Consider the following 16,662-nt stretch of genomic DNA (forward strand, 5'->3'; position numbering starts at 1 on the left):
AGTGCACTCCCGGGGATGTCGCTCCCAGGAGACTCACAGGGGGACTCGGTAGGGGGCCCACTAGCTGGTCGGGGTCCACCCCTCCCCAGGCTCCGTCTGCGGGGGTTTCGGGCAGGCCTCCGGTGTTCTGGTGGTCGCTGTCTTGCTGCAGGGTGCTGGTATCGGAGCTGCGGTCGTGGCACGCGCGCCTGCAGGAGGACCGGGCAGGAACCCCACCTGGCAATCCGGGTTCCGCCGGCTGGGGGTGTCACTCTCTTTACCCGGCTCTGCAGCGGCTGCTGGATCTTCTCCGCTCTCCAGGACGCAGGACACAACCCGGTTCTGAGGTGCGTGTCCCGGCTCGGCCACTCCTCCTCTGGCCGCTCGTTGCTCGGCGTCCATCCTTTTAGCTTCTTCACGCGCCATCTTTTCTTCCTCCGCCTTCTATGGCGGGCACCGCTTCGCGTGCTTTTCTTGGACAAGGGGGCGGGGCTTCTCTTCGCGCCCTTTCTTCTTGCACGCCCCCCTTCTTCCCGCTCTCAGCAGCGCTAATGGCGGCGGTTTCTCAGCAAAGTACACTGTCTGTCACACGGTTCTTCAGGCGCACAGTACCTGGTTGGACCGGGCACGAGATCCTGTTCGTGACGCCAAAGTTGACTCGCCCACCCCAGGGCTATGGGACACCCGGTGCCGGGCCGGACTAGTCCGGTGGTAGTCAGTGGTGGCTGGGCCCGGCTCCGTGGCCCTGGTGGGTGTCAGTTGAATATGTGGCTTGCTTGTTAATGGTTGTGTTCGTGACGCCACCTGTGGTATGCGGCTAATAAGCCGCCGCTGCTGTGTAAGGCCACCGGGATGATGTGATGGCAGCTATGGTGGTACTGCTCCCCACAGGTGGAGCAATGCCCGGGGCACAGTTGGTGCTTGTAAGTGTCTATGCAGATGGAATAACAGAGACGAGTCCAAAGGTGCAGTTCCAGTTCTTTTACTCACAGTTTCCGTCACAGTTGCAGGGACCCTCAGACTGCTGGGACCACTGTCAGGGACCTCCGTCAGTTCTGGATGATTCAGAGCGTGAAATCCGGTTCCCTCTCTTTAGTGTCTCTTTTTCTGCTGTCTTCACTAGCCTTGCCTTAGGTAGATGGACTTGGCTTGGCCTCCATTACAGCCTCCAGGCTGGGGGGTCACCTGTCGGCTGATTACCCCTTTTCTGAAGGTCTGCTCTGGGTTCTGGCCCTGGGAGCTTGCAATTCCCTGGGCCTCGGTTTTTACTGTCTGGAGACTGTCTTTTCACTCCTCCAGTTTCTAGGGACCGTCCCCTGTCGCAGCTAATCACTCCACCGATGTCACTGTGGAACGGGCCACCGCAGCCTGCAGCTACCCGTAGCGCCTCTGGGCCCTCGGCAGCGGTACCCAACAAGGACTGCTCGTGGTACCTTACAGGACTACCCGCGGCCCTGCGACCCTTTCTTCTCTTCTCGTCCTACATGCTCACTCCTCACTCTCCCACTCCCTGAGCGAACTGAAACTAACTTCACTTCCCTTTCTCTATCTGCTCTCAGTGGCTCCTCCCACCTCCCCAGTTGCTAAGCTACCACCCTATGGGAGCAGGGATGGGTCTTACAGCCCCTCTCAGCATGCAGCATGGGAGGGTTGCCTGCCACTTTCCCTGGTCCTGTGTGTCCCTAGCAATGGGTGTAGTGTGGATTTACCAGGGGACCGGAGTTCACTCTCTTCCTCTCCCAGAATGGGGCATCACACCGCTGATGGGGTGCAATGACCTGTGGCGACGGAAGCCTCAGGGGCGCCACAACAGGAATAAAGAAGTGAGGCAGAGCAGGAAATGTATATTGCTTTGTCTAAGCAACTGCGAGGGTTGTATGTTACTCTTTTGAGTGGGGAAGGACTGGAGGGGGTGTATATTAGAAAACATTTTTTCTGTTCATTTTTGTTTAAAGTGTGTTGTTACATGAGCTAAGATATGAAGAAAGGCATGGCCAGATAATGGACATACACAGAGAAGTGTTGTGTTATAATGTGGTCTTTGACCTTGAAGTTTTGGACAAATAACACATTTTTGTTTAAAGGCCCCTTTACACACTGAAACTTTCTAGCGATCCCACCAGCGATCCCAACCTGGCCGGGATCGCTACAAAGTCTCTGGTGAGCTGTCAAACAGGCAAACCTGGCCAACGACACAACAGCGATCCGGACCTGCAGAACGACCTAGCTAGTCATTGGGGACGTTGTAAAGCAGCTTTTTGAAAGGGAAGTCGCTAACGAAGTTGCTGTAAAGTCCCCTTTACACACTAAAACTTTGCTGCACAGCAGGAAACAAAGGACCAAAGAATGGTCCTGAACGATTTGTAGCGATCACAACTTCACAGCAGGGGCCAGGTCGCTGATGTGTTTCACACACTGCAATGTCGCTATAACGTCACAAAACCAGTGACGTTACAGCGATGTCGTTTGCGATGTTGCAGTGTGTAAAGCCACCTTAAAGCTTGATGCAGGAGACAACTAAAAACAGTGAACCTCAATTTGACACGTATTTTTTCCTAATGATAGGACCAGTACAATTTAGTAGGCAGTATAGGAAAAAGAAGCAATGGACTAGGAAAGGACTAAAGGTAAATTGCATTTGATTTGTGGGATCCAGAGCAGTCAGGGCTTTAAAATACAAAAAGAATACGGCACACTGTAAAGCGGGCTTTATAGGCTGCGTACCCGCCCCCGTCAATTGTGCGACACGGGCAAATCACTGCCCATCGCGCACAACCTAGCTTACACCCATCACACAGACTTACCTGTCCTGCGACATCGCTCTGGACGGTGATCCACCTCCTTTCTAAGGGGGCGGGTCGTGAGGCGTCACAGCGACGTCACACGGCAGCCATCCAATAGAAGTGGAGGGGCGGAGATGAGCAGGACGTAAACATCCCGCCCACCTCCTTCCTTCCGCATTGGCGGTGGAGGCAGGTAGGGAGATGTTCCTCGCTTCTGCGTTGTCACACACAGCGATGTGCGCTGCTGTAGGAACGAGGAACAACATCGCTAATTAGAAGAGAACGATTTTTTGTTTTAGGACGACCTCTCCGCGGCAAACAATTTTGGCCACTTTTGCGATCGTTTTAGGTCGCACATAAGTGTCACACACTGCGACAGTGGCGTAACTAGAGTTTGATGGGCCCTGGTGCAAAATTTGGACCAGGGCCCCCCTCCATGTACACCGACACTTAGGGTACGGGATAATAATGCTGACACTTGGCTTTTACCCACAGCACTCTGCTTTCCCATGATCTGATATCCATCTTATCCTCAGCACCCAGCTTTCCCATGCTCTGTCACACATCTTTCCCTCAGCACCCAGCTTTCCTATGCTCTGTCACACATCTTTCCCTCAGCACCCAGCTTTCCCATATCAGAGCATGGGAAAGCTGGGTGCTGAGAGATGTATAGCAGAGCATGGGAAAGCTGGGTGCTGAGGGAAAGAGCCTTCACACCTCAGCACAAAACATTCCCATCCCATACTTGTATCTTTGTCCCCCCTCGTACATAGTTCTCCAAATACTATAATGGCCCCCACATAGCCTTCCATATAGTATAAAGGGTCCCACATAACCGTTCATATATTAGAATGCACTTCCATAGTCCTCCATGTATTATAATACATTTTCCATAGTTCTCCATATTTTATACTGCACAACATAGTCCTCCCTGTTTTATAATGCACCCCCACAGACCATGTATAAACTAGCCTCCATAGTCCTCCATATATTATAATGTAGCCCCCATAGTCCTATATGTATTATAATGCAGCCCCATGAATCATATTGTATTATGCAGCCCCATACTCCTCCATGTATAATGCACCCCTATAGTCCATGTATAAGGTGTCCTTCATGTTTATTATGCAGTCCCATAGACCTCCATGTATCATGCAGCCAGCACCCCCAGGCCTCCATGTATCATGCAGCCAGCCCCCCAGGCCTCCACGTGTCATGCAGCCAGCTTGCCCCGGGGCCTCTACGTGTCATGCTGCTAGCCCAGCCCCCCAGCCCCACCAGGTGTCATGCAGCCAGCCCCACAGGCCTCCATGTGTCATGCAGCCAGCCCCCCAGGCCTCCATGTGTCATGCAGCCAGCCCCACCAGGTGTCATGCAGCCAGCCCCACAGGCCTCTATGTGTCATGCAGCCAGCCCCACCAGGTGTCATGCAGCCAGCCCCCCCAGGGCCTCTATGTGTCATGCAGCCAGCCCCACCAGGCCTCCATGTGTCATGCAGCCAGCCCCACCAGGTGTCATGCAGCCAGCCCCCCAGGCCTCCATGTGTCATGCAGCCAGCCCCACAGGCCTCTATGTGTCATGCAGCCAGCCCCACCAGGTGTCATGCAGCCAGACCCCCAGGCCTCTATGTGTCATGCAGCCAGCCCCACCAGGTGTCATGCAGCCAGCCCCCCAGGCCTCTATGTGTCATGCAGCCAGTCCCACCAGGTGTCATGCAGCCAGCCTCCCCAGGGCCTCTATGTGTCATGCAGCCAGCTTGCCCCGGGGCCTCTACGTGTCATGCTGCCAGCCCCCCAGCCCCACCAGGTGTCATGCAGCCAGCCCCACCAGGTGTCATGCAGCCAGCCCCCCAGGCCTCCATGTGTCATGCAGCCAGCCCCCCAGGCCTCCATGTGTCATGCAGCCAGCCCCACAGGCCTCTATGTGTCATGCAGCCAGCCCCACCAGGTGTCATGCAGCCAGCCCCCCAGGCCTCCATGTGTCATGCAGCCAGCCCCCCAGGCCTCCATGTGTCATGCAGCCAGCCCCACAGGCCTCTATGTGTCATGCAGCCAGCCCCACCAGGTGTCATGCAGCCAGCCCCACAGGCCTCTATGTGTCATGCAGCCAGCCCCACCAGGTGTCATGCAGCCAGACCCCCAGGCCTCTATGTGTCATGCAGCCAGCCCCACCAGGTGTCATGCAGCCAGCCCCCCAGGCCTCTATGTGTCATGCAGCCAGTCCCACCAGGTGTCATGCAGCCAGCCTCCCCAGGGCCTCTATGTGTCATGCAGCCAGCTTGCCCCGGGGCCTCTACGTGTCATGCTGCCAGCCCCCCAGCCCCACCAGGTGTCATGCAGCCAGCCCCACCAGGTGTCATGCAGCCAGCCCCCCAGGCCTCCATGTGTCATGCAGCCAGCCCCCCAGGCCTCCATGTGTCATGCAGCCAGCCCCACAGGCCTCTATGTGTCATGCAGCCAGCCCCACCAGGTGTCATGCAGCCAGCCCCCCAGGCCTCCATGTGTCATGCAGCCAGCCCCCCAGGCCTCCATGTGTCATGCAGCCAGCCCCACAGGCCTCTATGTGTCATGCAGCCAGCCCCACCAGGTGTCATGCAGCCAGACCCCCAGGCCTCCATGTGTCATGCAGCCAGCCCCCCCAGGGCCTCTATGTGTCATGCAGCCAGCCCCACAGGCCTCTATGTGTCATGCAGCCAGCCCCACCAGGTGTCATGCAGCCAGCCCCCCAGGCCTCCATGTGTCATGCAGCCAGCCCCCCCAGGCCTCCATGTGTCATGCAGCCAGCCCCCCAGGCCTCCATGTGTCATGCAGCCAGCCCCACCAGGTGTCATGCAGCCAGCCCCCCCAGGGCCTCTATGTGTCATGCAGCCAGCCCCACCAGGTGTCATGCAGCCAGACCCCCAGGCCTCTATGTGTCATGCAGCCAGCCCCACCAGGTGTCATGCATCCAGCCCCCCAGGCCTCCATGTGTCATGCAGCCAGCCCCCCCAGGGCCTCTATGTGTCATGCAGCCAGCCCCACCAGGTGTCATGCAGCCAGCCCCCCCAGGGCCTCTATGTGTCATGCAGCCAGCCCCACCAGGTGTCATGCAGCCAGCCCCCCAGGCCTCCATGTGTCATGCAGCCAGCCCCACAGGCCTCTATGTGTCATGCAGCCAGCCCCACCAGGTGTCATGCAGCCAGCCCCCCAGGCCTCCATGTGTCATGCAGCCAGCCCCCCCAGGGCCTCTATGTCTCATGCAGCCAGCCCCACAGGCCTCTATGTGTCATGCAGCCAGCCCCACCAGGTGTCATGCAGCCAGCCCCCCCAGGGCCTCTATGTGTCATGCAGCCAGCCCCACCAGGTGTCATGCAGCCAGACCCCCAGGCCTCTATGTGTCATGCAGCCAGCCCCACCAGGTGTCATGCAGCCAGCCCCCCAGGCCTCCATGTGTCATGCAACCAGCCCCCCCAGGCCTCCATGTGTTATGCAGCCAGTCCCACCAGGTGTCATGCAGCCAGTCCCCCAGCCCCACCAGGTGTCATGCAGCCAGCCCCACCAGGTGTCATGCAGCCAGCCCCCCAGGCCTCCATGTGTCATGCAGCCAGCCCCCCAGGCCTCCATGTGTCATGCAGCCAGCCCCACAGGCCTCTATGTGTCATGCAGCCAGCCCCACCAGGTGTCATGCAGCCAGCCCCCCAGGCCTCCATGTGTCATGCAGCCAGCCCCCCCAGGGCCTCTATGTGTCATGCAGCCAGCCCCACCAGGTGTCATGCAGCCAGCCCCCCCAGGGCCTCTATGTGTCATGCAGCCAGCCCCACCAGGTGTCATGCAGCCAGACCCCCAGGCCTCCATGTGTCATGCAGCCAGCCCCACCAGGTGTCATGCAGCCAGCCCCCCAGGCCTCCATGTGTCATGCAGCCAGCCCCCCCAGGGCCTCTATGTGTCATGCAGCCAGCCCCACCAGGTGTCATGCAGCCAGCCCCCCAGGCCTCCATGTGTCATGCAACCAGCCCCCCCAGGCCTCCATGTGTCATGCAGCCAGTCCCACCAGGTGTCATGCAGCCAGCCGCCCCAGGGCCTCTATGTGTCATGCAGCCAGCCCCACAGGCCTCTATGTGTCATGCAGCCAGCCCCACCAGGTGTCATGCAGCCAGCCCCCCAGGCCTCCATGTGTCATGCAGCCAGCCCCCCCAGGGCCTCTATGTGTCATGCAGCCAGCCCCACCAGGTGTCATGCAGCCAGCACCCCCAGGGCCTCTATGTGTCATGCAGCCAGCCCCACCAGGTTTCATGCAGCCAGACCCCCAGGCCTCTATGTGTCATGCAGCCAGCCCCACCAGGTGTCATGCAGCCAGCCCCCCAGGCCTCCATGTGTCATGCAGCCAGCCCCCCCAGGGCCTCTATGTGTCATGCAGCCACCCCCACCAGGTGTCATGCAGCCAGACCCCCAGGCCTCTATGTGTCATGCAGCCAGCCCCACCAGGTGTCATGCAGCCAGACCCCCAGGCCTCTATGTGTCATGCAGCCAGCCCCACCAGGTGTCATGCAGCCAGACCCCCAGGCCTCTATGTGTCATGCAGCCAGCCCCACCAGGTGTCATGCAGCCAGCCCCCCAGGCCTCTATGTGTCATGCAGCCAGCCCCACCAGGTGTCATGCAGCCAGACCCCCAGGCCTCTATGTGTCATGCAGCCAGCCCCACCAGGTGTCATGCAGCCAGCCCCCCAGGCCTCCATGTGTCATGCAACCAGCCCCCCCAGGCCTCCATGTGTCATGCAGCCAGTCCCACCAGGTGTCATGCAGCCAGCCCCCCAGGCCTCCATGTGTCATGCAACCAGCCCCCCCAGGCCTCCATGTGTCATGCAGCCAGTCCCACCAGGTGTCATGCAGCCAGCCCCCCAGCCCCACCAGGTGTCATGCAGCCAGCCCCACCAGGTGTCATGCAGCCAGCCCCCCAGGCCTCCATGTGTCATGCAACCAGCCCCCCCAGGCCTCCATGTGTCATGCAGCCAGTCCCACCAGGTGTCATGCAGCCAGCCTCCCAGCCCCACCAGGTGTCATGCAGCCACCCCCACCAGGTGTCATGCAGCCAGCCCCCCCAGGGCCTCTATGTGTCATGCAGCCAGCCCCACCAGGTGTCATGCAGCCAGACCCCCAGGCCTCTATGTGTCATGCAGCCAGCCCCACCAGGTGTCATGCAGCCAGCCCCCCAGGCCTCCATGTGTCATGCAACCAGCCCCCCCAGGCCTCCATGTGTCATGCAGCCAGTCCCACCAGGTGTCATTCAGCCAGCCGCCCCAGGGCCTCTATGTGTCATGCAGCCAGCCCCACAGGCCTCTATGTGTCATGCAGCCAGCCCCACCAGGTGTCATGCAGCCAGCCCCCCAGGCCTCCATGTGTCATGCAGCCAGCCCCCCCAGGGCCTCTATGTGTCATGCAGCCAGCCCCACCAGGTGTCATGCAGCCAGCACCCCCAGGGCCTCTATGTGTCATGCAGCCATCCCCACCAGGTGTCATGCAGCCAGACCCCCAGGCCTCTATGTGTCATGCAGCCAGCCCCACCAGGTGTCATGCAGCCAGCCCCCCAGGCCTCCATGTGTCATGCAGCCAGCCCCCCCAGGGCCTCTATGTGTCATGCAGCCACCCCCACCAGGTGTCATGCAGCCAGACCCCCAGGCCTCTATGTGTCATGCAGCCAGCCCCACCAGGTGTCATGCAGCCAGCCCCCCCAGGCCTCTATGTGTCATGCAGCCAGCCCCACCAGGTGTCATGCAGCCAGACCCCCAGGCCTCTATGTGTCATGCAGCCAGCCCCACCAGGTGTCATGCAGCCAGCCCCCCAGGCCTCTATGTGTCATGCAGCCAGCCCCACCAGGTGTCATGCAGCCAGACCCCCAGGCCTCTATGTGTCATGCAGCCAGCCCCACCAGGTGTCATGCAGCCAGCCCCCCAGGCCTCCATGTGTCATGCAACCAGCCCCCCCAGGCCTCCATGTGTCATGCAGCCAGTCCCACCAGGTGTCATGCAGCCAGCCCCCCAGGCCTCCATGTGTCATGCAACCAGCCCCCCCAGGCCTCCATGTGTCATGCAGCCAGTCCCACCAGGTGTCATGCAGCCAGCCCCCCAGCCCCACCAGGTGTCATGCAGCCAGCCCCACCAGGTGTCATGCAGCCAGCCCCCCAGGCCTCCATGTGTCATGCAGCCAGCCCCCCAGGCCTCCATGTGTCATGCAGCCAGCCCCACAGGCCTCTATGTGTCATGCAGCCAGCCCCACCAGGTGTCATGCAGCCAGCCCCCCAGGCCTCCATGTGTCATGCAGCCAGCCCCCCAGGCCTCCATGTGTCATGCAGCCAGCCCCACAGGCCTCTATGTGTCATGCAGCCAGCCCCACCAGGTGTCATGCAGCCAGCCCCCCAGGCCTCCATGTGTCATGCAGCCAGCCCCCCCAGGGCCTCTATGTGTCATGCAGCCAGCCCCACCAGGTGTCATGCAGCCAGCCCCCCCAGGGCCTCTATGTGTCATGCAGCCAGCTTCCCCCGGGGCCTCTACGTGTCATGGAGCCAGCAAAATAACAAAAAACAAGTACAATACCTCTCTTCTCCTTCCGACCCCTGCGACCGCGGTAGTTACGCCCCTGCCCCCATATGTCACACACCCTGCTCCCCATACAGCCTGCATCCCTCCATATCACTCACACACACACTACACCCCCATATGTCACACACCCTGCCCCACATAACTCACCCTGCCTGTACCCCAAATTACCCCTCTCAAACACTCTGCACCCCTTCACATGCTTCTGTCGCAGTCTGCACTCACCCTGCAGCCCCCCTCCCCCTCATGTTTCCTCTTTTCTCATTACCAGTCATGTGTCCAAAGTATCGTCTTCTGCTTTCTCCCCGGCAATCCTGTGTCTCCTCCCACAGTCACATGGGCATGACATCATCGCAGGTCCTGCAGGATGGATTCCGTCTGCCGTGCAGGAGCAGTCCTGCTCTGCTGCAGGTCAGGAACGCCTGGTGGCCTCTCCAGGTCAGGGGCCCCTATGCCCCCTGCTGACACCGGGCTCCCCTGACTCACAGGCCGGCCCCCTAACAGTCGCGCAGTCGGCCACTACACAGCGGCACTACACATAGGGGCCCGGCAGCCGGCTCTGCAGAGCGGCTGCCGGGCCCCTTTAACCCCGCGGGCCCGGTCACAGTGGCGACCTCTGCGACCGCGGTCGTTACGCCCCTGCACTGCGATATCGTTAATGATGCTGGATGTGCGTTACAAACAATGTGACCCCCGTTGATAAATCATTAACGATATCGTAGCGTGTAAAGCCCGCTTAAGCCCGCTTGTTGTGCTTGAGGAAAGGACTGGGTCCTCAAAGTCACAAAAAATAACCTCAGCACCAAATGAGACAAGCAAAATGCATGAATGCTTCAAAAAGTGAATTTTTTTATTATTATTCCAATTTGACACCACAGAAAAGATCCAACGTTTTGACCTATTCAAGCTCTTTGTCAAGGATATTTGTGTGGGGGAGCCAGGCTGTGGAAATGTCCAATAGTGTTCAGGAGTAGAGCTGGGAGGGGGTATGGCAGCATGGGCTGCAAGGGATCCACTAGAGCTATGGAGCACCTGGTCGAAACGTCTGATGTTTTCTGTGGTGCCGAATTGGAATAATAATAAAAAATTTCACTCGCATGCATTTTGCTTGAGTGCTGCCAGCTGTGTGAAGCTACAGTTCACTGAGGGAATCATGACTGCCACAATGTATTGTGCCATACTAAAGCAGAGCATGATCCCCTCCCTTCAAAAGGTGGTTCCAGGGCAGTATTTCAACATGGTAACCACCTCAAACACACCTCCAAGACGACAACTGATTTGCTAAAGAAACTAAGGGTACAAATTTTTGGAGGGACCAAGTATGTCTAGAGACCTAAACCCTATCGTCATAGAGGAGTAGAAGAGGATTCCAGTGAGTCCTGTGAAGCTCTAGTGAACTCCATACCTAGGAAATACAGTATATGCAGTGATTGAAAAAAAATGTTGGCCAAACAATATTGATACTTTTTGCGCAATTTGGTCATTTTTACCCAGGGGTGTACATACTTTCTCAACTGCATCCTGCTGACCCCACTGACACAGTGATGGACTAAGGCACAAAATTATTTTATCCTTAACTTATTTCTTTTTCAATACATGATACTTACCAACAGATTTGAGCAAAAAGATTTTCTGGACCCTGATAGACCTTGATTTCTGTACCAGAGCCCTGTGAACCTACTCTAACTTGCCAGCATTCACTGTACCTCTCTGATAATGGTAGGGGGCCCAGTGTGGCATCTTGCTGTGGAGATATGCAGTCAGTACGATGTGCAAGGCCTACTAATCAGAAGAGCCCCAGGGATGCCAGCAGGTAGGAGAAGGTTGGAAGGGCTCTTGTCTGGTGGCCATAGATACTGACATGGTTGCCTAACCACTAACTAAGAATGATGTTTTTCCAAAATAAAAAAGTGTAAAAGATAAACTGTCAGCATGGTGGCTCAGTCGTAAGCACTGTTGCTTTGGAGCACTGGTGTCCTGGGCTCAAATACCATGAAGGACAACATATGCAAATAGCTAGTATGTTCTCTCTTTGTTTGTGTGGGTTTCTTCTCATTAACTCCCACGCTCTAAAGAGATGCTAATAGGCAATTTAAATTTTAAGATTCCTTTGAGACAGTCATGATATTATCTGGAAAGCACTGTGGAAATAATGGCTATATAATCGAGCTAAAAAATAAATAGAAGCTTATTAATGTAATTTTTCTAAATGTGCATCTTTTTGTAGGTGTTGAGTGGGGTTTGCATTATCCAGAGGCAAATGGACAATACCAGTCACCAATCAACATAAATTCAAGAGAAGCTCTTTATGACTCTTCATTGCTAGAAGTAAAACTGTCTCCAAACTATGTTGTTTGCCGAGATTGTGATGTCATTAATGACGGTCATGTGGTGCAGATTCTCCTAAAGTCAAAATCAGGTATGTTTGAATAACATTTCAAAGTTATATGTATATAACCTAAATAGGGGACGGTGGACTAGGACTTAATTTACAGCATGGAGAGTTGTTATAAGAGAAAATGGTTTATTGGTATGTACATGAATTATCCTTCATTAGTAGATGAGCGGACCCGTGGAAGTTTGGTCTGGATGGTTTATGACTGTGCAACTGGAGCCTTGTTCATTTTGGGCTTCCAATCTGGAAAATGGCCTGAGCTCGCCACTTACGCCTTGGAGATCTTGTCATGTCCCGCAGCTAGCGTTCTCTCGGAACGTGTATTCAGTGCTGCTGGGTGTGTGCTGACAGATAAGCGCACGCGTCTGTCCAGTGACAATGTGGACAGACTAACGTTTATCAAGATGAACAAATCATGGATCCGCAAGGACTTTTCTACCCCTGTGTCATCCTGGGGAGAGTAAAAGCTTGTGTATATTTGATTGTGCTTCATGCAAATCAACATTTTAAGTTTGCAACTGTGGGACATTTGATGCCACTTAAGTGGTGTCTGTGGCCAAATTTTTTGAAAAACTGGAGACTCTTGTTGGAGTCCACTTGCTGTGTTTTACGTGATTTTAGAAGGGCATGACATGCCTATATCTGTGTCTTTTCCTCCTTTTACTCATCCAGCTCTTTTCTTTCAGCATGAGTATATGTACTTGTCACTTTTCCATGTGTTTGTGGTGTCTTCTGCGTTGTTTGTCACCTTTTGGACACCTTAGAAGGTGTTTTATATGTGTTTGTATGTGTTTGTGTTTGCCTGCCATTGTTTTCAATGGGGTTCGACAGTGTTCGACGAAGGTTTGTCGAACGTTCGACGAACACACCGGCCGTTCGATGAATAGAACTCAAACACTAGGGGGGTGGCTCATCTCTAGTTATTATCGACATCTGATGAGAAATTCATATCAATATATATTTACTTAGAAAAAATTTTTACATGTTCAATACTCATTTCACACAAATTATGATTGAAAGCTAAATTGAAATAAAATTCAACCAACCATATGAAAAGAAAGCGAACGGTTTGCATACATACTATTGCATGAAGCAATGATATTTAACATAATAGAGAAGATTTATTAAGTGTCCAACTTTTAGACAGTGTAAACTTAGATAAACTACCCTTACATTTCCAGAAATTTATCAGTGTTTGATAAAGTTGGTGCATTTTTAGATGGTCATTAGACTTTGTTTTATTTTTAGTTTCAGTTCACACCTAGAATTTGCCAGAAATGTGTCCTATTTTATAAAATGGCAAAATTATATGAATAGCAGGGAAGGAAATTAGGAGAGCAACTGAAGTGACAATAAGACAATTTCAATTACCATGAGCAAGCCTGCTAACATGTCCACTTTTTTTGAGGAATTCTCTTTTTATGAATTTCCTCTGAATTCTTCATCTGATAGCTCAAATAGCCTTATAAACACAAATGTCTGCCAATACTACAGTATGTGCACGAAGAGTTGTTTTTTGGGGCATGGTCAAAACAGAGAGTTATCTAGTGTAAATGTTACATAGTTAGTTGCATAGTTACTTAGGTTGAAAAAAAGACCTAGGTCCATCTAATTCAACCTTTCTCCACCAGTTCTACATTTGGTCACTAAGTAATTTATAACCAACAATGTTTTGTGTACTGAGGAAATCATCCAGCCTTTTTTTAAAAGCTGTTATAGTATCTGCCATTACTACCTCTTGTGGTAGAAGAAATATGTCATGTGCCAGTCCTTTATATTAACAACACATGTATTTATACATATAAATGAGATCTCCTCTGAGACGTCTTTTTTCTAAGCTAAACATATCTAACTTTTTCAACCTGTCATCATATGGGAGGTCTTCCATTCCTTGTAATAGTCTAGTTGCCCGCCTTTGAACTGACTCTAACTTCTGAATGTCCTTTTTAAAATGTGGAGCCCAAAACTGGATCCCATATTCCAGATGTGGCCTTACAAGTGATTTATAGAGGGGTAACAATACGTTGGGATCACGGGATCTAATCTCTATTTTTATACACCCTAGAATCTTGTTTGCTCTAGCAGCTGATGCTTGACATTGAGTGCTGCTGCTCAGCTTATTTGTAATCAAAATCCCTAAGTCCTTCTCCTGTTTTGTAGTCCCGAGTTTACTTCCATTTAATGTATACGCAGTTATAGGATTACTTCGTCTTAGGTGCATTACTTTACATTTATCAACATTAACCCCTTCACCCCCGGCCACTAAAACACCCTAATGACCGGGCCATTTTTTGCAATTCTGACCAGTGTCACTTTGACAGGTTATAACTCTGGAACGCTTCAACGGATCCTGGCGATTCTGACATTGTTTTTTCGTGACATATTGTACTTCATGTCAGTGGTAAATTTAGGCCGATATTTTTTGCGTTTATTTGTGAAAATTTAGGAAATTTGGCGAAAATTTTGAAAATTTCGCAAATTTCAAACTTTGAAAATTTATGCCCATAAATCTGAGAGATATGTCACACAAAATAGTTACTAAATAACATTTCCCACTTGTCTACTTTACATCAGCGCAATTTTCGAAACAAATTTTTTTTCCGTTAGGAAGTTAGAAGGGGTCAAAGGTCATCAGCAAATTCTCATTTTTCCAACAAAATTTACAAAATAATTTTTTTAGGGACCACATCACATTTGAAGTGACTTTGAGAGGCCGAGGTGACAGAAAATACCCAAAAGTGACCCCATTCTAAAAACTACACCCCTCACACTGCTCAAAACCACATCCAATAAGATTATTAACCCTTTAGGTGCTTCACAGGAACCAAAGCAATGTGGAAGGAAAAAATGAAAATTTTACTTTTTAACACAAAAATGTTACTTTAGCCATAAAATTTTCATTTTTACAAGGGAGAAAAGAGAAAGTACACAATACAATTTATTGTGCATGTTCTCCTGAGTACGCTGATACCCCATATGTGGTAAAAATCAATTGTTTGGGCGCACGGCAGAGCTCGGAAGGGAAGGAGCGCCATTTGAATATTTGAACGCAAAATTAGCTGCACCTGTTAGCGGACGCCATGTCGGGTTTGAAGACCCCCTGAGGTGCCTAAACAATGGAGCTCCCCCACAAGTGACCCCATTTTGGAAACTAGAGGCCTCAAATAATTTTTCTAGATGTTTGGTGAGCACTTTGAACCCCTGGGGGCTTCACAAAAGTTTATAGCGTTGAGCCGTGAAAAGAAAAAAAATTTTTTTTACCACAAAACGGTTGCTTCAACTAGGTAGCTTTTTTTTTCACAAGGGTAACAGGAAAAAATGCACCATAAAATGTATTGTGCATTTTCTCCTGAGTACGCAGATACCTCATATGTGGTGGAAATCAAATGTTTGGACACACAGCAGTGCTCGGAAGGCAAGGAGCGCCATTTGAATTTTTGAGTGCAAAATTAGCTGCACCTGTTAGCGGACGCCATGTCGGGTTTGAAGACCCCCTGAGGTGCCTAAACAATGGAGCTCCCCCACAAGTGACCCCATTTTGGAAACTAGAGACCTCAAATAATTTTTCTAGATGTTAGGTGAGCACTTTGAACACCTGGGGGCTTCACAAAAGTTTATAGCGTTGAGCCGTGAAAAGAAAAAAACAATTTTTTACCACAAAACGGTTGCTTCAACTAGGTAGCTTTTTTTTTCACAAGGGTAACAGGAAAAAATGCACCATAAAATGTATTGTGCATTTTCTCCTGAGTACGCAGATACCTCATATGTGGTGGAAAGTAATTGTTTGGGCGCATGGCGGGGCTAAGAAGAGAAGGAGCGCCATTTGACAGCAAAATTGGTTGGAATCATTAGCGGACGCCATGTCACGTTTGGAGACCCCCTATGGTGCCTAAACAGTGGAGCTCCCCCACAAGTGACACCATTTTGGAAACTAGAGCCCTCAAATATTTTTTCTAGATGTTTGGTGAGCACTTTGAACACCTGGGGGCTTCACAGAAGTTTATAGCGTTGAGCCGTGAAAAGAATTTTTTTTTTTTTTACCACAAAACGGTTGCTTCAACTAGGTAGCTTTTTTTTTCGCAAGGGTAACAGGAAAAAATGCACCATAAAATGTATTGTGCATTTTCTCCTGAGTACGCAGATACCTCATATGTGGTGGAAAGTAATTGTTTGAGCGCATGGCGGGGCTAAGAAGAGAAGGAGCGCCATTTGACAGCAAAATTGGTTGGAATCATTAGCGGACGCCATGTCACGTTTGGAGACCCCCTATGGTGCCTAAACAGTGGAGCTCCCCCACAAGTGACACCATTTTGGAAACTAGAGCCCTCAAATATTTTTTCTAGATGTTTGGTGAGCACTTTGAACACCTGGGGGCTTCACAGAAGTTTATAGCGTTGAGCCGTGAAAAGAATTTTTTTTTTTTTTACCACAAAACGGTTGCTTCAACTTGGTAGCTTTTTTTTTCACAAGGGTAACAGGAAAAAATGCACCATAAAACGTATTGTGCATTTTCTCCTGAGTACGCAGATACCTCATATGTGGTGGAAAGTAATTGTTTGAGCGCATGGCGGGGCTCAGAAGAGAAGGAGCGCCATTTGACTTTTCAAACGCACAGACGCAGTGCACTGATCGGCCGCTGCAGGACGCACGGTCGGATGCGATAAAAAAAAGCGTCGGGGATACGTAAAAAAAAAAGTCACGCCAAAAATTGACCATGGATGCAGATACGTTATGTGCATCCCTGATCAGCGCTTGGCGGGACGCACGGACGGATGCGATACAAAAAGCGTCGCAAATACGGAAAAAAGTCACGCCAAAAATTGAGCAGGGATGCCGATCCGTTATCTGCATCCCTAATCAGCACTCGGCGGGACGCACGGACGGATGCGATACAAAAAGCGTCGTGAATACGGAAAAAAGTCACGCCAAAAATT

The 16,662-nt window shown here is 52.2% G+C and overlaps 1 protein-coding gene across 1 annotated transcript in view; it reads left to right on the forward strand.

Moving 5' to 3' along the window:
• CA8 (carbonic anhydrase 8) overlaps nt 1-16,662 on the forward strand; it is a 209,501-nt gene that overhangs the window by 39,646 nt on the left and 153,193 nt on the right. Inside the window, exon 2 of the mRNA XM_075316334.1 lies at nt 11,561-11,752. Coding sequence (XP_075172449.1) covers nt 11,561-11,752 — 192 coding nt within the window. The remainder of the gene's footprint in view (nt 1-11,560; nt 11,753-16,662) is intronic.

This window comes from Anomaloglossus baeobatrachus, chromosome 6, assembly GCF_048569485.1.
Source record: "Anomaloglossus baeobatrachus isolate aAnoBae1 chromosome 6, aAnoBae1.hap1, whole genome shotgun sequence".
Classification (NCBI taxonomy): Eukaryota; Metazoa; Chordata; class Amphibia; order Anura; family Aromobatidae; genus Anomaloglossus; species Anomaloglossus baeobatrachus.